We start from the raw sequence: 24,064 nt of genomic DNA, 5'->3' as shown, positions 1-24,064 counted from the left end.
TGGAGCCCAGGCTCAGCCAGCAGCCGTGTCCCGCTGCCTCCAGCAGCATCTGGGCTCCACTGGCACCTCGGCAGCTGCCCAGGTGAGCCCCCTGGCACCTCCAGAGGGGAGGGAGGCTGGATGCACCAGTGTCCATGGCCTGGCTGGGTGCTGCCTGGAGTCAGCGAACCATTGGGAGGGCTGGTTTTTGCCTTTCTCTGTCCTCTGTGCTTATTATTGCTGCTGATAATGATTGTCATCAAGGGCCAGGGAAAAACAAGGAGAATAAATATTCTGCAGGTAAATAGAGTCTCGGAGAGCAGGCGCAGGCTGTGTGCCCTGGGCCTGGTGCTCCTGGGGCACGTGGAGAAGCAGCTGGGACTGGCAGGGATTGAGGTAGTAAGAGCAAGGCATTTCTGCACGGGAAGGCGAGAGGTCTCTCAGAGCTGATGCCAATGAGAAAGCCCTGGAGAGATCGGGAAGGGAGCTGTGGGCAGCCCTGGCTCCCTCACAGGCGCTGGGGGTGCCTCCGCACCCGGCCGTTCTTGCTGTCCGGGGATGGGTACTTCTGGTGCCAGGCTCTCTGCCGCTGCCTCTCCTGGTGCCGCAGGGCATTGCAATAGGCGTCCAGGCTGGTGCCCGGGGCGCCCAGGGCCCGCGGGAAGCCCTTGTAGCCCGGCTGCAGGTCAGTGCGGGGCCGGGGGCTCTGGTGGGTCCCTCCGAGCTCAGCCCCCTTGCTCCGTTTGTAGGGCGGCAGCTCCATGGCCTCGTGTCCGATGACGCGGAGGCTGTATCGGCTGAGGGGCCGCGAGAAGGAGCGCTCCACCGCCTGGCACTCGTAGGTGCCCACGTCCTCCCTCGCCAGCTGGCGGATCAGCAGCCCTTGCTCCAGCACCAAGAAATGTCCATTGTTCCTGACCTGGGGCAAAGGCAGAGAACCCAGGTCAGTCCCTGGCGACCGAGCCACCCCTGCTGCCCGTCCCCGCTGCCCTGTGCCCCGCACCTCGCTCAGGGCCGTCTCCTCGCCGTGCCGCACCAGCCACCGGAGCGTCGTCTGCGGGGAGCGCGCCAGGCACTCGAGGAAGGTTGAGTTCTTCTCCACCCCGAAAACCAGCTTCTCCACAGCAGCAGTCCCTGTGCAGCGGACGGGACAGGGGAAGGGGTGAGTCCCCTGCGTGGGATCTGCGTGACGGGCGGGAGGGAGGGCAGCACGGAGCACCCAACGTGAGGTGGGGGCACTGGTTTCCCAGCTCCATCCCGCCCGCCCTCCTGGGCGTGGCTGCTCCCTGGCAGAGCTGGCTGCCCACACTGGGGCTTCTTAGAGGGGCTGGGGCTGGTGCTCACCCTCTGCTGTGCCCTGGCACTGGCTGAGGGGGTCAGACTTCAGCATGTCCTGGCAGCGGGCACGCCTGTGGGAGAGCAGACAGGGCTTTGGGGTGGCACCCACCCTGGGCTGTGGGACCCCTCCATGGCACAGTAGCCAGGGAGAAGGACCAGAGAGGGCTGAGGCAGGCAGAGTAGCAGTAGGGGTCTGGGCTGGTGGATAGAGCTCCAAGGCTGGCACTTGCCCATTCCTGCTTCTGACAGCATCCCTTTGCAGGAGTACAACAGGGCTGGCCTGGGTAGACACTCACCTCTTCTCAGTGAGCAGGTGTGGGGCACAGGTCTTGCCATCCCAGGTGCAGTAGGGATCCCTGGCCAGGCAGCAGTCGGTGCAGGTTTTGCCATAGAGCTCACAGCGGTACAGGGAGAGCTGGACCAGCCCATGGGTGCTGCTCACAAACAGCTCCTGCTGCTCGGGCAAGAGGAACAGCAGCAGTCAGAGCCCATGGCTGGAGACCAGGGCTGGCAGGGAACAGAGCTCCTGCCCTGTGCTGGGGGGGGACACACCGGGGGACACCAGGAGCATGAGACAGAGCCTGCCACCTCCCTAATGCCTTGGCAGGATCCCATTCCCTAAATGTGCAAGCCCTGGGACCAAGGGACTCAGGTAGAGGGGCTGGGACCAGTTGCCCTCTGTCCCTGTCCCTGGGGTGCTTTAGGGAGAAACAGGAGGGAGGACTCACCCGTTTTGGTGATAACTTCATGTCCAGGATGGGAGAAGGCACCTGGAAGGGAAGGAGAAGGTGCTGAAGCCATGTCAGTCCCTCCTGTGTGTCCCAACCTGTCAGTGGGGTTGTCTCCCCAATGGTGGCAGGATGCCAGGACCCTGGCCCAGATCCCTAGTCCCAGCTCCTCCTGCTCCCTGCAAGCAGCCTGGTCAGCCCCCGTCCAGCCATCATGGTCCAGCCCCCGTGGTGCCACCATGGACTCCTGTACCTTAGTGACGCTGATCTCCTCCAGGCTGATCACCTCGGTGCCACGGCTCACCCCGCCGGCCAGCCCCACCTTCAGCACTTTGCCTTCATCTGCGAAGGCAGCAGAAGGAGCTGTCAGGGCTGGGAGCCCCTGGGACAGCGGGACCCATGTGCCACGCAAGCTGCCCCGCGGTGACAGCGTCCCCAGAGCCGGTGTGAGCTCCCACCTGTGCCGAGGAAGAGCACGTCGTAGTGCCGGCTCTCCATCTCCAGCCGGTGCACCAGCAGCCGCCGCAGCCGGTACGGCACATTGACCCTCACCAGCACGGGCTGGCGGCCCTGCGGGTACACGGGCTCCCACATCAGCTGGTGGCTGCGCATGAAGCTGATCACCTCGTCGGGGAAGTCCTTGGTGGACTGCAGGAGGGGGTCGTACGTCTCGCTGGGGCACTGTGTGACACGGGGCTGCATCAGGGCCAGGCCAGTCTGTCCCACTCCCCCCCGCAGGTGCTCCCCAACCCCTTACCGTGCCAGGGCGGGGATAGGGGACGCGGCCCTTGTATTCTACCCAGCGGTAATCGAATCCCTCCTTGTGTGCGAAGGGGCCGCTGAAGGCAGCTCTCACGGCAGCCATGGAGTAAACGCAGACGGCAGAGCCGCTGAACACGCCGCTGTGGGGAAGCACAGGGCTGTCACTGTCCCGGCTGCTCCACAGGGCTGTCAGTGACCCAGCTGCTCCATGGGGACCAGGCATATGCATGCCCACAGTCCTGAGCCCAAGCTGTCCCCTGTCAGCCCTGGAGTCGTGCACAGCACCCCGGGGGTGACAGGAATCCCTTCAGAACAGCCAGTCCAGCCTGTGGGACTGCTGGTGAAACAGCAGCAGGGAAAGCAGGGAAAGGCTGGTGGCCCTTCCTCAGCCGTCTGGGTGCTGGTCCTGCCTTTCTCCACCCAGGGCTCCCTGTGGAGCAGCACTGATGAGGGGCTGGGGGGCTGGACTGCCCCACGCAGGGGCTAATGAGGGTCCTGCTCACCTGGAGACCGTGAAGAGGCCGAAGACAAGGGGGTTCTGGGGGTCCCGGGTGCGCAAGAGAAAAACATCCTCTGCAAAGAGAGGGATTGAGGTGAGGCACCCCAGAGCTGGAGTACCAGTCCAGAGGATGCAGGCAGGCATCCTTGATGCTGTGCCCCCCTCCCTGGGAGGGAGCAGCTGTGGCAGAGCAGTGTTGCTCCTGGCTGCAGCCAGGGCTGTGCACTCACCGAGCTGGTCGAAGTGGGTCTCAGTGCCCTGGGGCCCAGGGATGGAGCACACCAGGCGGGCCTTCAGGAATGTGCTCCAGCGGTTGATGAGGCTGCGCTTCCCTCCAACGTCATTCTGCCAGGCACCAAGAGCTGGGGTCAGTCCAGCCTCTCTGAGCCTCCCCCACCACTGTGCCCTCCCTGTTCCCACAGCAGGACACCTCCAGCCCTGAACCTTCTGCCTTGTGGTCAGTGTGCAGTGGCACCCTCACGTCTCACTGTTTGGGATGCCTCTTGGTCCAGAGGAGGTAAAAGCCCACCCGGTGGGACACCCATCCACAGAACACTGGCCTTTGGCAACTGACCTTGCAGACTCTGGCCACCCGGGCATGGATGTGCCGCCGCTCCCACTGCCCAGCTTCCATGGTTGTCTCACGGAAGAAGATGTAGACCTTGTCATCGTGAGGATTGTAGGTGTCGGGGATGTTGTAGGCACCAATGAACGCTGGCTCTGTGGGGGGAAAGAGCAGCACAACGTGGCCCTGTGTCCTCATCCCACCCTGTGGTACTACCCTGAAAGCCCCTGGCAGGTGCTGAGGGTACACAGGGCCTGCGTAGACCTGGCTACCTGGAAGGCAGAGCCCCATTCCCAGTGCTCAGGCTGTGGAGTGCATATTGGAGCCTGGATCCCACCAGTGGCCTCATTAGTGCTTCCCCCAAAGAGGAGAACTGGGTGAGACCAGAGAGCTCTGGCCCCAGTGCTGGTCTCAGCCTCTCCCCAGCAGTCAGGAGAACCCCCCCTGTGCCCCATGGGTCCCCCTGTTCCTACCGTGTAGCCAGTGGTCCTGGTTCTGCTCCGTGCGGATATAGCTCTGCTCTGCCCCGTGGACCCAGGTCCGGAAGAAGGCAGCACTGCTGCCCATGAAGTCACTGGAGGTGCCCGAATACAGCTCCCCATCTGTGGGGTTAGGGGGGTGTGGGTGGGAACCAGCACCTCCCAGTACAGACCATGCCCAGCACTTCCCTCCCAGCATCACCTCTGCTCCCTCTCGCTCTTACCAACGAGGAGTCCCGTGAAGGGCTCACGGGGGCTGTATGGGCACCGTCCTCGCCCCGATTCCAAGGAGTGGGTCACCAGCCGCATGGGGGGAGCCCCGGGACCCTGTCAGAGCCAAGGGGGAGATGTCAGCCCAGGGGAACAAGCTGGGATTGTGGGAAAGAGTGGAAAGGAGGCTGGAGTGCTCAGGTCTGTGATGAGTGGAGTCCTCGAGGAGGATGCCACAACCTGGTTCCATCTCCATGAGACACCCTGGCACTGCCAAGCTGGAGTTGCTCTCGTCATGTGAATGTCAGGAACTGCACCAGGCTGTCCACCCTCCCCACGCTCTGGGGCTCCCTCTCCCTTTGCTCCCTGGGAGTGGGGATCTCTTGGCACCTTCTGCTACGGGGACTTGTCTGTCCAGGGTGCTCCTCACCTTCCCCCTGGCTCCCAGCTGGATGAAGGCACAGACAGGCTGGTAGGAGCCGGTGCCACAGGCGAACACGTGGCTCCGGTTGAAGGGCTGGAGGAGGCGGATGAAGTTGGCACACTCCGTCTGCACAGGGGGAGATGTTTGTCACTGGGCTGAGTCCTGGTGTGTCTGGTGGGGATGAGGAGCCTGGCCAGACCCTGCCATGGCACCTGGCCAGCTGGGCTTGGCTCTGGCTGGCTCCACAACCTCATTCCAGGTAGACCCCCAGGCTCGCTTTCGGGGTGACAGGGATGTTTAACCTCCGTGGTAAACTGCCAAAGGCGATGAGCCGGGGCTGCCAGCTCTGCTTACCTCCACGTTCTTCCCTGCCAGCTGGCAGTGCTCAACTTGTTCCCTGGGGGCTGGCCAGAAAATCTGAAACACAACGACCCCTCAGATGCAGCCTCTGTTTCCCTTGGCTCCCACAGCACCGGTGAGAACAGGCTCAGTCAAAAGGCACTGCCAGGCTCAGGTGCACGACAAGGACATGGGGCTGCTCTGCCACAGGTCTGACACCCCCCTGGGTCCCTAGGGCCCAGTGGGCATCCTGCCAAATCAACTCAGCGTGAACCCAGCATGGGGACAGAGCCTGGGTGGGCCACGGCACGCCCAGGCAGTGGGCAGGCTCTCCTGGATCCCGGCCCGTGGGAACACCAGGCTGCGGTGCCTTAATGGGCTTTTCTTTTGTTGGGCTTGAGCTGTGCACCCTGCCAGCAGGATGTCTTGGGATGACATTAGTGGACTCACTGCTGGAGCTGTTGCTGCAGCAGCAGGGACTAGATGTGACTGCAGGGCTCTGGGCACTGCCCTCAGTCCACCCAGGTCACCTCTCCTGGCCAAGCCACCCTGTCCCTCCCTGGCGTCAGCCCATCCCAGCAGGGCTCAGCACCGCCAGGGATGGGTTGACCCCAGTGATTGAGACATCCTGGTGTAAATGTGTCCCCAGTGAGGTTAGAACAGCCCAGTTCAGAGCACATCCACCTCCACGCCCTGGTGCTGGGACAAGGAGTTGCTCCCAGGGAGGAAGAGGCCAGCTTGGCCAGGGCCACCCTCCTCCCAGCACTGACCTTCTCAGGTTCTCTGCTGGGGTGGTCCAGGTGGAGCAGGAAGATGTGGTTTTTTGCTCCCACCATCAGCCAGGCTCTGTCTTCATCCACCAAGAGAGCTTGGAAATCCATTCCATCCCCCGAGGCCAGCAGCAGGCGAGAGCTGTTGGATTTCAGCAGGTCTGAGGAGCACAGTGCGGGAGAAAGAAAAACCCATCCATGAGCGACACAACGAGCAGCCGGAGGCCCTGTGCCTCCCTGGCTGGGACAGCCCTGGTTACCTACCCTTACTCCAAGGAATCACAATTCCTGCCTCTGCCTCAGTGAAACCCACTGTCCTTGGTGTCCCTGAGCTCATCATGGAGTCTCCTCCATGTTCCTTCCTGGGAGAGAGTCACTCCTACAGAGAGGAGAACTGTGCTGACCTTGCCCTGGCTGAGCTGGTTTGCAGGGCACAGAGCAGGACAGGGATCCAGCCCAGGAGCCGAGAGTGCTCAGCTTCCAGCCTGGATTGCAGAACTCCTGGAGCTGCAAAGCCTCTGCACCCTGAAACTGTGGGGAGAGGATGGAGCAGAGGAGACTAGCTTGCTGTGCCTCCTGGTATGTTTTCCATGCGTTTCAGATCAAGAGACTTTACATAAAAAAGGTTTTTGGCTGTTTGCTGAGGCAAATACAGCCTCCAAGGAAATGTCACCACAGCCCAGTCTGGACACCCTCTTTGCCCACCCTTTGAGTCTGTGAAGTGGCTGCTGGACTTCACTCCAGGCACAGGGACAGGCAGGAGGATGGGAGCACCGGGACAGACCCTTGTAAAGGAAGTTCTCAGCTGTGTCCTGGATGCCACTCCAACCCTGCACCAAGCACCCCACATTTCCCATTTTGTGTCCTGGGCATTAGACTAGCTAGGGAAAAGTGCTTTTCGTGGCACCCCTTTGGCACTGCTGGAGGGAAGAACCACCTTGCTGAGGGGAAAGTGTGCCATGGACCCAGCACAATCCATGGAGAATGGAGACAGGACAGCAGGAAAGGCTCTGCTGTTCAGGCTGCAGCTCCTCCTGTGCAGCAGCCGGAGTGGCTCACATGGCCCTTCTGGCACAGTTGCAGCCATGGGGGTGTGTGAGGGAGACAATAAGCTCTTTTCTTTTGGTTAAAACTCCTGAAACAACATCCCCTGGGCTCACATCAGCCTGTGATGTGCAGCACCAGGTTTGGTGGCTGGTTGCCGGGGCAATCACCCCCCAGTGCCGCCGGAGTGGCGGCTGCACCAGACATGGGACCTCAGCAGCTGCCGTCCCTGAGCGCCTGCTCCCAGGGATCGGGGCAGGAGAAACCTGCACTGGGGCAGGCCCTGGGGCTTCCAGAGATCGTAACATACAGCTTTCATCTCCAAAAGTGCCAGGATGTGGCTGGGGATAGGGGGCTGGCTACGCTGGGAAGGCTGCTCCTGGCTTTCGTGTTGTGCAGGGAAATGGGCAAAAGTGGGGCCGTGGGAAGAGGAGATGGAAATGGGCTGTGCTGGATGGGAACTGAGTAGAGGCGGAGTGTGGCTGGAAACCTAGAGAGATCTGTAAGTCCCAGACTGAAAATCTGCCCCAAATCACATGGATTGAATCAGTGTCAGGAGCAGAGGGAGGGAGGCTGCAGAGAGGAGCCGGTGCTGGCTGGGTGGGTGGAGTGTGGATGGGAGCGTGGGTGGACGTGCGGCCCCAGGTGCAGGTGGGGTGTACGTGGGCACGGGCACAGCTCCATCCGAAGGGAACCGGCTGACCCGGGAGGTTGTCTCACTTCCTTCCACCCCCTTTCCAGAGCAGAGGGGAAGCAGGGCCAGTGCCTGAAGGCTGGAGACGCCACTGATGTCCGGTGGTCCCTGCTGGGCCCAGCAGCACATGGGTCCCTGCCCGGATCCAGCGGCCAGGCTGGCTCCCAGCTAGCGCTTCCGTCTCCCCTTCCTCCAGGATCAGAGCTCCTGTAAGGGGGGGCCACAAATCCTCCTCTGCCAGGAGCCACTTCCAGCTACATCAAGGATCTCCTGGCTCTCCTCCTGCTCCCACAAAAACTGTGCACAGCCCCATTGCACTCCCCACCTTTCCTCGGGTGCCTCCTCTGGATACCAGGGATAGAGGGGAGAAGATTTCCAAGCAATTTTCCTCTAGCTGAATGGAATTAACAGCTGAATTTCTGTCCCTGCCTCTGAGCCATTGTCACTGCTGGGTCCCCAGTGGAGTGCAGTGCATCACTCACTCTCTTATGTCTGTCAACACCAGGACCTGCCTGATTCAGGGAGGAGGGAAATGCTAGGCAGGACTCTGGGGAGGCAGGTTGGGGTGGGAGGGAAGGGCAGAGGACAAGGCTGATCCTAGAGAGTGTCACTTGCTGGTCACCCTCTGACGTGCTGAGGACAAGGTCAGGCAGGGTGATGGAGGAGCCCTCCCTGCTGCCATGGTTAATACATGGGAGAACCCTGGAAGGACTCACTGCCCTGCACTTGCTTCCTCTGTCAGGTTAATGACCATGAGGGTCTGAGCCTGACCCCGTGGCACGGCTCTGTTCCCTCACCAAGAGGACATTGAGTGCTGTGATCCAGACCCAGGAAGCTGCCCCACACAAACCAGTCTCTTCTCACTCCCAGGGCATTTGATCCAAACCCAGCCTTGGAGGCAGGGAACCAGGGCATCTCTGCAGCAGCTGTGCCATGGTCAAACCGATGGATGAGCCCCGAGAAACATCCTCTCCTTTGTGTTCACTACCTCCCAAGGCCGCGGTGTTTGTCTCTATTGCCGGGACAACTGTAACTGCCTTGTCCCATCCATCATCTCTGCCTGCCCCTCAGCTACACCATCCTCCATGCAGGGTGACCTGGGCTTCCTGGGGTCACCTCCCGGCTGTGCCGGAGGGCTCTCCTGGCCCCTTCCCCTGCCACCAGGCGCAGCAGCCCACGGAGGAGATCCCCGAAGCCCGGGGGAAGCTCAGTGCTAAATCGGGCTCTGGCCCCTCACTGCTGCTGGCTGATAAGGGATGTGCCAGGGCAGCTCTTGGTGCCGATAACCAGAGCCCCATGACCACCCTGCCCTCTGGAGCACTTGCTGCGTGGTGCTGCCCGGCTGGGCTGGCTGCAGATCAAAGGCTGGCAAAGGACCCATTTGCCAGTTCCTGGGATATTCCCGCAGGAGGAGCTGGCAGGCGTGCTGTGGTTTCACTGAACACCCACACTGCTGCACAGCCTTGGAAAAGAGAGAGGCTCAGCTCGGGCAGCGCTGGGGCTGACCCAGCCTGACCCAGCTCACCCCAGGCTGCCCCTGCCCGGCCGGGGTGGCCGGTATGCTATTATAAACCTCCTCCTCGCCTCCTCGGCGGGGTGGGAGCCGCTGCTGTTGTTCCTGGCCCCGTGCCCTGTGCCCCATCCTTCCTGTGCTCCCGGGCCGTCGCTGCTGTCATTTCCTTCTCTCGACCCTGCTTGCGTCTTGTCCCCCCGCCCCGCCGAGGGCTCCGCCTGCCATCCCATGCTGGGATCTGAGGGCAAGGCTGACCCCGCGGATGGACCCTCAAAGGCCTCCTTTTATTTATTTTTTTTTCTCCTAGGGGTTTTTAAACCTAAACTTCTCAAGGCATTGTGTCCTTGAACCTGCCCTGTGCTGTCAATGAGTCACATCCCCTCGCCATTGTTCACCTCGTCCTTGAGCCCTCCCGATGCTGGGAGCTTCCTCTTCTACCTCTGCCCAAAAGGGTTTTTGGCATGTCTGGCCCCGGGACACTGTGGGGCTTTGAAGTCAGCAGTCCCTCTGCCCCAGCAGCCCTGCGCTGCCTCCTCTGGCTCCAAGGAAAGGCAGACCCTGCACCGTGTTTCTGAGCTGGGCTATCAGCAAAGCCTTCTCCTCACACAGATATCCTGCATCCCTGGGAGGTCCAGTCCTCTGCAGCCACAAACAGAGAGCATCTTCCATCATGCTGACTGTCCCTGCCTGGAGAGCAGCTCCTCAGGGTGATGGAGAAGGCCAAAAGGATGGCCCCAGAACCCGGAATGCCATGCCCATGAGAAAGCTGCTCTGTCCCCTCTCGAGTGTGGAGAGGGCTGGTCCAGCCCTGCTGACTGCCACATCCAAGGCCACTCTGAGGACATGCTGAGATGCCATCCTCAAAAGCAGCTTGCTGGTTTTCACATGGGAGAACCTGAAAGCAGGTCAATTGGCCACGTCCATGCTCTAGGTTCACGGCAGGGTGAGGAGCTGCCAGGTTAGCAGAGCTCTCCTCTAGCTGCTCAGGTCATTCCGCTGTAGAGACTCTTTCCCTAGGGACTCCCTTCCCACACCTCTCTGCTGGGCTGTGTGCTGTGCTACCTGTCAGTCTGCCATTGCTGCATTTTCAGGTCACCAAAGCAGTCCCTCCTCTGCATCAGGCTTGAGAAAATGGTGCCTCCCCTGAAGAACAGACCAGATGGATGTAGGGGGAAAGGGAAAAGTGCAGTAGGGAGATGATCTGCACAGGGAATCAGTCTCTCCCGGCAGGAGAGGAGAGGTACAGGCAGGACTGTGCTGGTGGGAGGCAGGAGAAGGAGCTGGTGGCACTGTCCTGGGGCTCAGTGTCCCCACTGCATGGTGAGCTGAAGGCAGGGGACATTCCCTGGGGATGTGCAGTTCAGCCCCAGCCCAGGACACACTGTGAGACACACAGAGTGAGTCTGAGCAGAAGGAGGCATCCTCTCTGGTCCTGGTGTTGCACTGGACCAGGGCAGAGTTTTCCCTACTCAGCCCTCTTCTCCAATGCCAGTGGCACTGGTACAGCATCCTCAGGGTCTGCTTGGAGTTGCACCCCTGAAACATCCCAAGGGCCCAATGTGTGGAGATGTTATAGCCACAACCACGAGGCTGCTGCCTGTGTCCCCAGGCCCTGGCCACCCCTTCACTCCCTCCTTGCAGGACTCTCTCCCAGCCCTCCCAGGCAAGGTCCAGACCCCAAGGAGCCCCTACCTTTGTAGGCGAGGCGGAGGCGCGGGGCGTGCTGCTTCCATGCCTTGCTGCTGCCTGGCTGCTGCAGGAGGACGCAGAGGAGGAGTGTGGCGAGGGGCAGCCCGTGGCTGGGGGCAGCCCACATGCTGGCACGGGGATGTGGGCAGGGACCACTCGCCCTCACAGCACCATGGTCCAGCGCCGAGATGCCACCTCAGCCGCCAGCTGCAAGGAGAGAAAGGGGAAGGCTGCAGCTGGTGCTCACCACGCCAGTCTGGGCACTGGGAAGGCAGCTGTGGCTGGGATACACATTCATCAGCTGCCCCCCCCGGAACTCCAGTGCCTTCCATGTCCACAAAACACCAGCTATTCCAGCCTGCTTAGGAGAAGTGTACATACAGTGTGATGCCAGCATGCCCACAGCATGTGGTACTTTGAAGCACTGGGATTTGAGTATCCTGGAGGTGCCTGACATGAGGGAAGAGGTGAGGAGCTCTTGGGCAGTAGTATATCCTTCAACAGGCTCTCAGAGCTTGGGCATCCTCTGCTCAATATCTGCTCAGATCCCAGTGCTTGGCAGAGCCTGGTGAAAGATCCCTAATACTCATCTCAGCTTGGGGTTAAATATCCCTCTCACTTAAAGGGGAATCCATGTTTTGGAGCACTGTCCATAAATGCCACTTCTCTGATCCCATCCACGTCATCTGTGGCTGTGCATGTACATGACATATCCCTGGCCAGTAGCTCTGCAAATTGCCTGGTCACCACAGAGCTCTCTGAGGCCACCAGCATCTGCTGGCTGTGGGATACTGCAGGCTGGAAGGGCTCTCTGACACATACATCCCTTCTGAGGCACACAGGGGTTCACTGCCTTGTCCAGCAGCTCCCACAGCTCCTGCCGGGAATGGGGCTGGCCTGTTGGCCCTCACCAATTAATCCAGGCTATTTAGATACTTTTTCTCCACTTCATAAATGTCCTGGTCCCTACATGGCAGCTCTGACTAACTCCCCCTCTTGCTGCATATTAAGTTTGTCCAGTCCCACGGCTGAAAGATTTAAAATGAGCTTTTTAGCTCATTCCTGGCCAGAGGCTCTTGGCACCAGGAGCAGGGGATTCCTGCCATCCCAGCTAAGGGCTGTGGGAAGGATGGTGCAGCCAAGTCTTTCCAACTTCTTTGGTCTCTGCCTTGCACGAGAAGTGTTCAGCTCTGCCTAGGGAGGAAGTTTGGGGCTGGTGGAATGGGGGTTTCTCGCTCTCCCAGCAGTAGCTCATGGCTGACCTGGGTTGCAGCTTCCTGGGAGGGGGTGCAGCTCCTCTCCTGCTGCTTTCCTGCCCTCACTGCTACCTGGATCTCACTCTGGCCAACATAGCCTGCTGCTGCTCCAGAGCCTTCCCCTGTGCCAGGAGACCTGTCACCACCCTGGGACATGGATGTGACCTCGGGGTGACTGCTGTGCCATTCTCTGTCTCTCTTTATTTTGGGGCTGCTCTCTCAACCCAGCCACTCCTTCCTGGGCACTTTTCAACAGTTCAACCACTGACATAGGAAGGGAAAAAACACCGCGCAAACATGGTGGGTTTAGCCAGGTTTAAACTGTTCCTGGGTTGTGGGGAGGGAGGTTCCCTGATAGGAACCCATCGGCCACACTGGGGACCCACAGACAGTGCTGCCCTCACTTCCCCACAACCCCCTTCCCAGCAGGCAGTGATGGGATGCTCCAGCCATTTCAGCTCCTCCCATGCTCAACCCCTGCATGGGGTCTCCCAGAGCCATCCTGTGGACTCGCAGCCGTGCCCTGAGCAAGCACTGCTGTCCCAGGGGTCATCCCAAGGATGGGTCTGGGATTTGACAGATGTATTTTTTTCCTTTGCCAAAGTGTGTTGTGCTGCTAGAGGACTCAGGAAAATGCTGGCCTCTAATTGCAGCTTTCTATAAATGGAGCTGGGTCTGTGCTAGGCTTACCTTTGGGCTAAGCCAGCCTTGGAGGAACCTTTCGTGACCCAGGGAATGCCAGGGCTTCTGCAGATGGCAGGCAGGGCACTGCTCCTGCCTTGGGACATGGTCACGCATGATGAGCTTTAGGGATGCTTTGCATGCCTGGAGGAGGGGCTGGGGCTGTCGGGCAGGCGTGTGCACTCCCATCTACAGCTCAGTTATACCAGTGCTCCATCTCCGGCCTTGGGAATGCCAAAGGCAGGTCTGATGGTAGCGGGAGCCACAGCCATGCACAGGAAAAACCCAGAGCCCTGGCAGGGCTGGGACAGGGACAAGAAAGTGAGGGTTTTGCTAGAGGGATTTGCAGCAGAGAAAGGAAGAAAAATTCCAGTAAGAAACACTTCCCATGTGTGTCACTCTGGGACTCCCTCCCTTCGTGTCCAGGGCAGCAGTGAGGGACTCCACATCCACTTCCAATGCCCAGCTAAAATCCCAGCACAGCCTCCCCGAGCTGGCTGTGCCCACAGCCTCTGGCACAGGGACATCCCTCGCTGTGCCAGTCAGTGCAGGGATATGGGGGAAACAGATCTGCTGGAGGTGAGGAGCTCGGCCGAGTTTACACGGAGAGGGGGAGCGTGGGTGCCTGGTGGATGGAAACAAGCTGCAGATGATGAATCCAGGGTTAAATTAAACACTCCCGACAGCTTTAAATAATCAACTGTCCGGAGCTGCAACTATTTCCATCTCAGTTTGGAGAGGGAAGTGCTGATGAGGGCAGGCTGCTGGGCGAGGGGATGGCGGGGGGTTAACATTTCATACTCCAGGCACAGCAGGACCTGGCGGTGAGGACTTGGGGGATGTCAGCTGTATTTTGGGGTGCTGGCAGTCACCAGGAGTGCCAGGGGTAGGTGGCACTGGTGGTGACACCACAGTGCTGGGCTGACTCTACCAGCAGACCACCAGGTACCCTGGTCCCAGCAGCTGCCCTGTGCCCTCCCTCCCCTTCCACTGGTGACCTGCAGAAGCCACAGAATCACAGAATGGCTTGAGTTGGAAGGGATCCTAAATATCATCTAATTCCAAACTCTCTGCCATGGGCAGAAATGCCCCCCACTAGACCAGGTTTCTCAGAGCCCCATCCAACCTGGATGTGAACAGTTCCAGGGATGGGGCAGGCACAGCTTCTCAGGACAACCTATGCCAGAGCCTCACCACCCTCACAGGGAGGAATTTTTTCCTAATATCTAATCTAAATCTCTCCTCTTTTAGTTTAAAACCAGCCCCCCTTGTCCTGTCAGTGTCTGCCTGTGTACAAAGTCAGTCTCCCTCATTTTTATAAGCCCCCTTTAAGTACTAAGGCTGCATTGAGTTCTCCACGTAACAGAAGTCCAAGAGGTCTAAGGCTCTTGGCTGTCACAAAGTCCTCTAGAAAGTCTTGCTGTAGAGTGAGCAGTCCAGGGAAAAGACAAATCCTTCCTGTTTGAGGCACGGGGTATGGAAGGGACTGGTTTATCCGTGAAAACTCCAGTTTCCTCCTGACAACGCCTATCTGCTGCAATGCCATGAATAGTGTAAACCAGCCCAAATGTCAGAGGGGGAAGGGCCCTGGCAGTGGGTTTATCAGGCTATGGATTATCTCTGAGGGGGAAAGCTCAGCTCTTCAGCAATCCCGCAGCACGAACAGCAGTCGCCCTATTGCCATGTGCTCCACCAGTTTCACAGTCCTGATTGTATCCCAGATAATCCCCACGTGCCATGGACAGCCTGGTGCCTTCTCCAGTTACATGGCAGGGCTGGCAGGGCTGGGGTATGAGACAAAATGCTGGTCCCCAACAGCTGGGGGACCTCAAGGGACAGGAGAGGGGGGAGGAGAGGATATGCACACCTTATCAATGTCCATCCATAGGGGTCTTCCCTGTGGAGGGACAGAAATGCTGGGGTAGAACTTGCTGTGAGAGGGGAGAGCTCCAGGGAACTGAGTCCCTCCATGGGACTGGCCCTGCCTGAGGCTCCTGAGCACCCAAGCCCTGACTCCCAGACCTCAGCCCCAGACTCCTGAGACTGTCCTGCCTCTCTCAGCAGAAACTCTGGTGTGGGTGGTCCCTTCTCTGCCACTTTTGGGAGCTAGGAGAAAGGAGTCTCACCCTGGCAAAGACACTAAGGGGCAAAGCCAGGTAAGGAGGTCCAGCAGACTCAAATTGGGCATCCATCCCTGCACACACATCCATGGGTCAGTTGGGTGCCTGCCATGTGGTCTGTGTCGTGGGAATGTGGAGCCATGTGTGTGTGGAGCACTCACAGCCGGAGCTGCTGGCCACGTGCCTTGGCCTGCACCCCTGCCCACAGCTGTCCCTCTTCCTAAATCACTGCCTGGCCCCCTCCCTGGCCACGCAGGAACAGAACCCTCCCTGCTCAGCCCAGGGCTGTGGTTGTCCCTCTCCATACCGCCCAGGATGATGGATGCCCTGGCAGCTGCAGGGAGAGGCAGCTGTCATCCTCCTTCGCTGGGAGGACAAAGGCACTGGGGTGAGCCCTTGGCTCCCTCCCTGTCTTCCCTCAGAGTTTCCAGGCTGGGGCAGGACCAGCTCTGAGGGAGCCTGTGGTGCTGAGTGGTTTGTGGGAGGGGAATGTGATGGTCCTGCAACAAGACACCAGAGCTGGAACCACAAAACCAAGTGGCAGAGCTTGGGTGGCATCACAGCACCTCAGTGTGCCCTGTGAAACATCAAAGTCTCAGTGAACCCCTCAGTAACAAGATCACACCTCCCATACACAGCCCTAGAGATTGTGGGGAGTGGATTTGGAGGGGTTGGATGAAGGGATTGTTGGACAACAGCAGAAGGCTGAGGCTGCTCCAGCTTCACCTCCATTTCCCTGCCACCACACGGCCAGGCTGGCCAGCAGACTCCCTTCCAGCCGGGACGTCTGGCAGCCTCTTACGCTCCTGCCTCCTGACATTAAAGTCCCCGACTGCGATTAGTCCCAGACCACCCTTCCTTGCCAGACAACACCACTGGAGTGTGCCAAGCACCATGGGTGGGGACGAAAGAGCCCAGCTGCCACTGTCACACCACGGACCCTCAGCGTGTCAACCCCTGGGCAGGGGGGCTCCTCCCTCGTGGGCACTGGGTGACAATGGCGATGGGGCAGGGATAGCCCGGTGGTCTGGGTGGTGTCAGGAGGACTTTGCTGCCTGTGGTGACACCTCGGAAGGTCTCCATGGTGTTTGTCTCCCTGAAGTTATAGTAGCTTAAGGCACACTCTGGTTGGGGGCACATCCTTTGAAAGCAAACGGGGAATTGCCAAGCCCAAGACTGGCCAGGATATTAATAACTGTTTATGATGGGATAAGGAGCTGGCTTCCCTTATCATCCTGCTAATCCCTTTCTTGGAAGGCCGCTGGCTCAGCCCCTACCTTTCCATTGCTACTGAGAGAGGAGAAACCCATTCTAGCCCAGCTCTCAGGCATCTGGCTGGTAAGGTGGCCCAGCAGCTGGACTTGACTCAGGGCACAGTGGTGGGCACAGTGATGGGCTACATCAGCCTCTGCTTTCAGTCAGTGATTCCTGCAGGAGTTTCAGGTGTTCCTGAATGTGCTACTTGAGCCAGGTAGTGCCAGCTGAGGGACCACCACCATTCCTCCCTCTAATTTACCCCAAGGGCATCCAGCACCAGGAAGGCAGTGAGTCCAACATGCAGAGAAAGCTGGATGGAGACACAGTGAAATTGCACCTTGCAGGTCTCCTCTCACACAAGATGCTGCCAAAGCACAGGCAGCTTCCAGTGCAGAGCAGTGCCACGGTCCTGCTGCCCACATCAGGGCTCTGGGACACCACCTGGAAGTGGCACATTCACAGAGGACTGGGTTCCTCCCCAGAAAAAGCAGAGGTGGGACAAGTGTGGATTAACTTGGTGTGATAAGCTCTGGGCTGGGCGTACTGCACTCCCAACCTGCTGCTTAATGCAATTGAGAAGCTTAAAATTCTTTCACATTTGGGGCTTGCCACCCTCTGATGTTGTGTTCAAGTACCCAAATAAGGCAGGGAAGAGGCTGTGTGCTGCCTTCTGTGCTGCCTGCCCAGCTCCCCAAAGCCTTGGGGGTCCCCAGAGGCAGTGCTGCATTCCTCAGAGCCATTTATACTCCAGTGCTGAAACCCACCCTTGTCACCTGTCTGCCACATGGCCTGACACTCAGCACAGCCCTCAGGATGCTCAGGGAGCTTTACCCCACTTGGGAGCCATTCTCTGGGCTCCAGACTTTCCAGGCTGGGGCTGGGTGAATCACACACGTCCTGGCAGGGGCTCCAAGGCCAGGAGCTGGTGTGGTCTCTAGCCAGGGACAAGTTTGCCCGTGCTCCTTGCCCCAGACTGGCTGTAAAGCTGCTGAGGTGAGGGGCTCAGTGACACTCAGGGTTTCCATCCAGAGCTTGCCAGCCCTGGGTCACCGGCTGGAGCCTGGGCAGGCTCAGCCATCGCCCCCTGTCACAAGCTGCCAGCCCCTGGAAAAGAAGTGGTGGGCTTGGTTGGGGTCCTGGTGGGACCCCTGTGAAGAACCCCAGCAGAGAGCCAAGGGCTGGGGACAGCTCCACCCCAGGGATGTCTCAGGGGAGAGCTAGCCCAGGGAAAAGCATCCCTGCTCCCTGGACAGGCTGCAGCCTTTCCCAACACTCCCAAACCAGAGCCAATTGCTTCCTGAAGCTGCCAAGGCATTCTGCAGCAAACCCACGCGATGTGCAATACTCATTTTCTTCATTCACAGTGGGATCATTGCTTCCCACCTCCCGACCTACTGGACAGGGTGCTCAGCACCTCTCGGAGAGCTGCTAGCTTTGCCACATCTCCCCACCTATCATCCCAGGGCCCTTCCCGGCGGGAGCTGGCCGTGAAACACCTGCTCTGCTGCTCAGTGACCCGGCTCATGATCCGCTTCACCGCTGCCTGCCAGCGACACGGCTGCCGGTCGCACTCCCGGGGCCACTGGCTGTCCCAGCTGAGGCCGCCCGCCTCCCCTGACAATTGAAAGCTCTGCAGTGTTTTCTTTTCATCAGCGAGAGCCCCGCTCCCTGCTCTCCCGGCCGCGGCGCTAATTGGAACAGGCTGGGCAGGCGTGGGGGGCTCCGGCGGAGAAAGTATTTTAATGAGGATGGAGGGTGCCGGCCCTGTTATCTGCTTCTTCTCAGGGCCTCTTGGCTGGGCTCCTCGGGAATTAGAGCCTGGATTGCCGGGTAAGCTCTCTGGCTCGCAAGCCTTGGACCCCTGCGGAGCACCACGCTCCGGCGGCGGCCCCGACGGGCTGCCCTCCGCTCCAGGACACTGCTCAGGGAGCCAGGGACACGGCTCTGCCTGGCAGGCAGCTCCTGAGGGCTGAACACCCCTGCGACCCCACCCCAGCAGCTCGGCTGTGGCCGAGGGAGCTGCTGGGGCAAGGCTGCGGCTTCTCTGCCGGGTATTTCCCGGGAGCAGCGACCAGCGGAGACACTGGCATACACGCCGGGCCGTTCACCCCAGCCAGCTGCTCAGTCACGCTTCCCCAGGGGATGCCAGGTCAGCTCCAGGCGGAGCTGAAGATGCTGGCACATCTGGCAGGGGTTGGGGCAGGTCAGGCCCTGGGCGGCTGCCACAGCATTGCCGTGGGAGAACCAGGGCAGCATCAGCAGCTCCAAGGCAGAGAGCTCCCTGCTTTCAGCCATTTCCCTGCCCTGACAACACAGGAGAACCCCACCCAGCAGATGGACACAGGCAGGGGTACCCTCCTCCCAGCACAGCTCTTGTGCCCGTGTCCCCAGCAGGTCAGAAGCAGCAACCACCGTGTCCCACGCCCGAGGTGGTGCTCCCAGGGCACATCCCTCCTGCCCAATCCCTATCTCACGTGAAGGCCTCCTCCATGCACTCATCTGCACAGCGTTCTGCCATGGAAGGCCACTGTGGTTGTTGTTATTCCAATGTGGGGCTGAGGCACAGCTGGACTGGGTGACCTGCCTGTGGTCAAATGGGAAGCATAACAGGACAGGGATTGACCTCAAGTGTCCCATCTTCCCCCAAAGAAGCTCATTCTCCTCCAGTGCAGACCAGCTCAGCACTAAGCCTGAGTCTATGCACGTGGCTCCAGCACATGGTGTCAGAGCTGTCACCATGTCACCACCCGCCTGCGTGGGAGCACACACCGTGGGAATGCTGGCTCTCCCCTCAGAGGACAAGGGACAGATTGAAACTGAAAGCCCTTGTTTTCCTTTTCACACCACAAAGCACGCAGGCCAAGTTTGCTGACATCAGTGGTCTCCTCCTGGAAAACGGGGAAATAAACCTGGATCCGGCAGTGGGAGAAGCGGGGGGGGGGTGTTCCTGCACACAATAAATGGCAGCTCGCCAGCGCATGAGACCAGAACAATCACCTCACACGGCTGAGCGCTCGTGAACGGCACCATTCCAGAGGAACCAGATCCTGGGCAGGCTCCCAAGTTAAGTGAGGCTGATGCTGGCAACAACTGTGCTCCATGCCGTGCCATCCCACCAGTGGAGAGGGGTTGTGCTGGCCTGGCATCACTGCAGGTACAGCAGAGCCAGGGGGAGATTCAGGGACACGTGGGATGACTGAGCACAGAGGTAGCAGAGGCCAAATGCCCTACAGTGACCACATTTGGGAATAACAAAAGCTTATCTCTGCCGGGAATATGGAGTGGTCCCTCCTGGGTACCATGGAATTACTATCATTCATAACACCCAGCTGTGGGGAGATGCTGGGATTTGGGATAATTTAGTCTTTAGGGAGGGAGAATGACTTGGTTCCCTGTGCTGTGAGCCCAGCTCTGTGGTCTTACACTGGTCATTTTTCTTCAGTTTCCCCAGGCAAAGAGCTGGAGAAGGTACAGTTGGCTCCCATGAGCAGGGCAGCTGCAGAGAGGTATCAAGTGGCTCACAGGGAGGACCAAAGCTGGAAACCCAGTCCAAGGTAGGTAACGCTGTTTTCACCCTCTCTCCTTGCTCCTGCTCTCCACTTGCTCCCTGCTCCAAGTAGGGGGGAACAGAATCCCCTGATCCAACCTCGTCCCCATGGAGGGCTCCTCAAAGAGGGCAGGTGAGGCTGGATGTATCCCCCCATTACCCATCCAAAAGCAATTCCCAGTGGCCCCCCAGACCAGGAGGTGACTCAGCTGACTGATCTCTATGTCTCTGCTTCCAACAGCAGGTTTGTAATGGTGTGAATGAGTGTCTGTAAGGATCTAATTACCCCGTGCTCTCTGAGCCACCTCTCATTGTAATCCCAGCCGGAGTGGGGACAAACCAAACTTGGAGGAAGAGGCAGCTCCAAGAGTCTGGGAGCCAAGGTTTACAATAAATCTTTATCCTTGGTGTAAACAGCCCCTGAGAGAGTGTCACAGGAGCACAGCAGAGAGCGAGGCAGCCAGAACCCCTCACCGTTTGGAACATCTGCCAGCTCGGGGACTTGGTTTGGCAAAGAGCATCATTAGCAGCAGCAAGACCTGCCAGGGACCCCAGACTTGGCTCCAGCTCCCTATCCTTGAGCTGGGTGTTGCTGGGTGCTGCTGCTGGCAGCCCCACAGCCTGGGCATCAGCCCTTCCCAGCCAGACCATGGCAGATGCTCTGCAGCCTCCTCACACAAGCACATTGGTATTTGGGAGAGCATCTTACATCCTTGGGGGTTTCCTGTTTAATTCTCAACCTAAGGAACTGCAGCAAATGATCCCTGTCTTGCATGCTTGTGGAATTCAGTGAGATTAGATTAGGGATGAATTCTTCCCATATTTCTTATAGGGCTGATATCTCTGCCCTGGCTTTCAGATTGACTTCCCCATCCCCGTCTCATTAATCACCGGGGTGTTTGCGTCTCTGTCGTTTTCAATACCGTTTGCTCGGCAGGAGAAATCTGTCTGTTCCAGCAGCCCATCGTGTCAAGCCAGTGACCTGTCAGGGCTGCCAGACCCCCTCCCTTTGAAGGCTGAGCGAGAAGAGGCCGGCAGAAAGCTGGGACACGCTCCACTTGGCAAAGAGAAAGCTCCCGCATGGGGCGCGTGGCCGGCATGTGTGCGGGATGGCTGCAGTTCTGTGACCAGATCTCCAAGAGCACTTTCCCCTTTGCCCTCAGGCACATGGCTGCAGCAAAAAAAATGCTGGTTTCCAGTTTAGCAGAAATTTCCTGCCAGTGCTCAGTAGCTGGATTAATGCAATGGTTCCTTACGGGCAATAAATTCTTAACTAAGGGCAGCCACAGCAGTGGCCAGTGCTTGGGGCTCACTGGACCCTCACTACACTCTGCACAGGGAAATGCTTCCAGATGATTTCCAGTGGACAGCACATCCCTCGGCCCGGCTGCCAGGTAGGGTTGCCACACACTCAGGAGCAATGATAGCAAGGGTAGGAAGAAATAACCCTCTTTGTCTTAATTTAAGTTCATAAAGAGCTTTGTTATTTGTTAAACAAACATTCAGCCTCCTCCCTCCCCCCTCACCCTGAGTATCAGCCCCATCACACAGAAACACCCACCCATCACTTTTAGGACACTCAGGCTTGCAAGGCTGCCGACTCCCAGCCATCCATACTCAGGCTCTGTGATGCTTCCAAGCAGAGGGATCATTAGTTACAAGGACTCCTTTGGAGAGCACCCGGCATTTCTCAAGCTCTGTTTCTTTTCTGCCTGCTATACGGGATGACCCGAGTTTCTGAGAGCTGAGGCATTGCAGAGGGAGGTTGAAGAAGCACAATTTCCCTGTCCCAACAGATTTCATAAAGCCCAAGCAGGGGAAAATTCCCCCATGGATCAGGGAGGCTGTTTTTTCTCCTTATATCAAGGCTGTCACAACTGTTTGAAGGCAAATGATTGATTTTTATCTGGGGGGGAGGGAGAAACCTGACAAAGTTATCTCTGAGCAGTGGCAAAGCTCCCAGCATGGGTTAGTGACAACTGCCCAGTGTGGGATTTTGGGATGTTAAACCTTTGCAGCAAAGCAGAGTATAGAAGTAGAAGAACATCAGAAAAAAACAGCTTTGGAAACAGAGCTTTACCATAATAAAAAAGCGCAAAACCTCTCGGAACCGAAGTTACAGCATTAATAGATATAACACTAAAAGATGGTTGCAGGGGGTTGGAACAAGATGATCTTTAGGGTCCCTTCCAACCCAAACTATTCCATGACTCTATAAAGATTAGTATCCCAAACTTTTTGCGGCATGCTCTGACAAATGGAGCGGCAGAGCGAGGTCTACTCTCTCTGCAGGAGGTGGGAAAAGCCCAGTCACTCGTGAGTTACTCTGCACGGAGCCATAAAACACAGCGAAGCTGACAGTGGAAGCAGACGAGCTCACGGCTGGTCAACCCCGGCTCAGCCTCCCAGGCTGAGCTCTCCCACTGGGAATGCTACTCCAGCCAGCTCTCCCAGGGAGGGAACCAAGGCAGCCCGAACCAGCCTGGGCTGCCCAAGTTTATGAACAATTAAAGACATTGCTCGTTACTCACCCGTCAAGGAGCCAACGGGATCCCAGCGGCAATGCCCACCCTGCCACCAGGTCAGCAGCTCCAGCGCCTTCTCCCAGTGAACCCAGAGCACCTGGAGGCTGGAGGCGGCAGGAGGAGCCGGAGGGGGAGGACAGCCGGGGGCAGCCCCTCATTCATACCCAGCCCCGGCTGCGGGAACGCTCCGTCTGGTCCGTCCCATTCATCCGCACACCACAATTGCCATCTAGCGGTGTGGGATCGGTGTGGCCGGAGCTGCCGGGCTTCCACGGAGTCATAGGGAAATATTCGGCTTTTCCCCGGGATGCTTCATCCCCGCAGCTCGAGGCACATCTCATGGAAGGGGATAGGAAAGCAGCAGATGCAGCGCTCACGTTTTCTTTATCTTGTGAACTGGGACACAAAAGCACAGCAGGGTGGATGGGAGCACAGGCTCACGGACACCATCCCACTGCTGTCATGCAGTGGGGTTAGAAAGGAAAGCTCTGGCCTACAAGCAAAGTGATGGAAAGGGAAATCTGGGAGGATTTGGGCTCCAATGTACAAGCACAGTGCAGTGGGAGCAGACCCAGACGTTCAAGGACCGGACATATGAACTATACGTTTCACCTCAAATCCTTAGTCCATTTCTGAGCCCCTCACTACAAGAAAGACATTGAGGTGCTGGAGTGTGTCCAGAGAAGGGCAACAGGGCTGGGGAAGGGTCTGGAGCACAAGTCTGATGAGGGAGACGAGGGGGCTCAGCCCAGAGAAGAGGAGGCTCAAGGGGGACCTTCTCACTCTCTACAACTCCCTGACAGGAGGGTGGAGGTAGGTGGGGGTCGGGCTCTGCTCCCAGGTAACAAGCAACAGGACAAGAGGAAATGGCCTCAGGTTGTGCCAAGGAAGACTTAGATTGGATACTAGAAAAAATTTCTTCACTGAAAGGGTTGTCAAGCACTGGAGCAGGCTGCCTGGGGAAGTGGTGGAGTCACCATTTACGGAGGGATTTAAAAGCCGTGCAGATGTGGCACTTAGGGATGTGGTTTAGTGGTGGGCTTGGCAATACTAACAGTTGGACTCAATAATCTTAGAGGTCTTTTCCAATTTAAACTATTCTGTGATTTACAAGGTGTTTTTTAGCTCCAGACAGGCTCTGGGCTGATCCTGCAGCCTGAACGCCCATCAGTGGCTGGGGAGCATGAGGTGCATTCCTGGAGCATATTGGGTTTGGTTTCATCTGAAAGGAATCTGGTTGATACTGTCCCAAGCCCGACCTCTGCAGAGCTGCTCCAGGATGCAATCCAACAGTGGGGAAAGTCATGAGATCAGATTCAGAAGTGCACCCCAGAGCCAAATTAAGGCACTGGAGCAGGCACACCCCAACAGGATGTTAGGGAAGGGGACTTTTCTGTCTGTGCAAAAGACCTCCCCTATGTCCCAGCAATAGGACCCAAGGGAGTTGCCTAAGGCCCTGTTGAGGCTCTGGGTGTAACAGGTGTTACAGGCAGCTTTGTCACCAGATTGTGGGTGGGACAGCACTGCCAGTACTGGGGTGACTGTGCTCCCACTGCCCCTCTGTGATGGGAATGCAAACCACATCAATGTAGCCACTCCAGCTCCTCAGGCTGACCCTCTCCTTCCCTCCAGATCAAGCCTGGCA

At 58.4% G+C, this 24,064-nt stretch overlaps 1 protein-coding gene across 1 annotated transcript; it reads right to left on the bottom strand.

Annotated features, from left to right (window-relative positions):
* Positions 1–19: 19 nt before the first annotated feature.
* LOC108499711 (semaphorin-3D-like) lies at positions 20–22,540 on the bottom strand. The gene is made up of 18 exons (XM_017819857.1): positions 22,426–22,540; positions 11,037–11,240; positions 6,094–6,254; positions 5,339–5,401; positions 4,991–5,110; positions 4,575–4,677; positions 4,345–4,473; positions 3,881–4,026; positions 3,537–3,651; positions 3,311–3,380; positions 2,803–2,947; positions 2,504–2,726; positions 2,299–2,387; positions 2,046–2,087; positions 1,614–1,771; positions 1,324–1,388; positions 983–1,113; positions 20–898 (listed from the first exon to the last, which is right to left on the bottom strand). Exons 2-18 carry the CDS (start codon positions 11,158–11,160, stop codon positions 488–490), a joined length of 2,295 nt encoding a protein of 764 aa, XP_017675346.1. The 5' UTR covers positions 11,161–11,240; positions 22,426–22,540; the 3' UTR covers positions 20–487.
* Positions 22,541–24,064: the final 1,524 nt, after the last annotated feature.

The sequence above is a fragment of the Lepidothrix coronata genome, unplaced genomic scaffold (assembly GCF_001604755.1).
Source record: "Lepidothrix coronata isolate B3197 unplaced genomic scaffold, Lepidothrix_coronata-1.0 Scaffold78, whole genome shotgun sequence".
NCBI lineage: Eukaryota > Metazoa > Chordata > Aves > Passeriformes > Pipridae > Lepidothrix > Lepidothrix coronata.
Note: the sequence above shows the minus strand (reverse complement) of the source record. Positions and strands in the feature narration are given on the sequence as shown.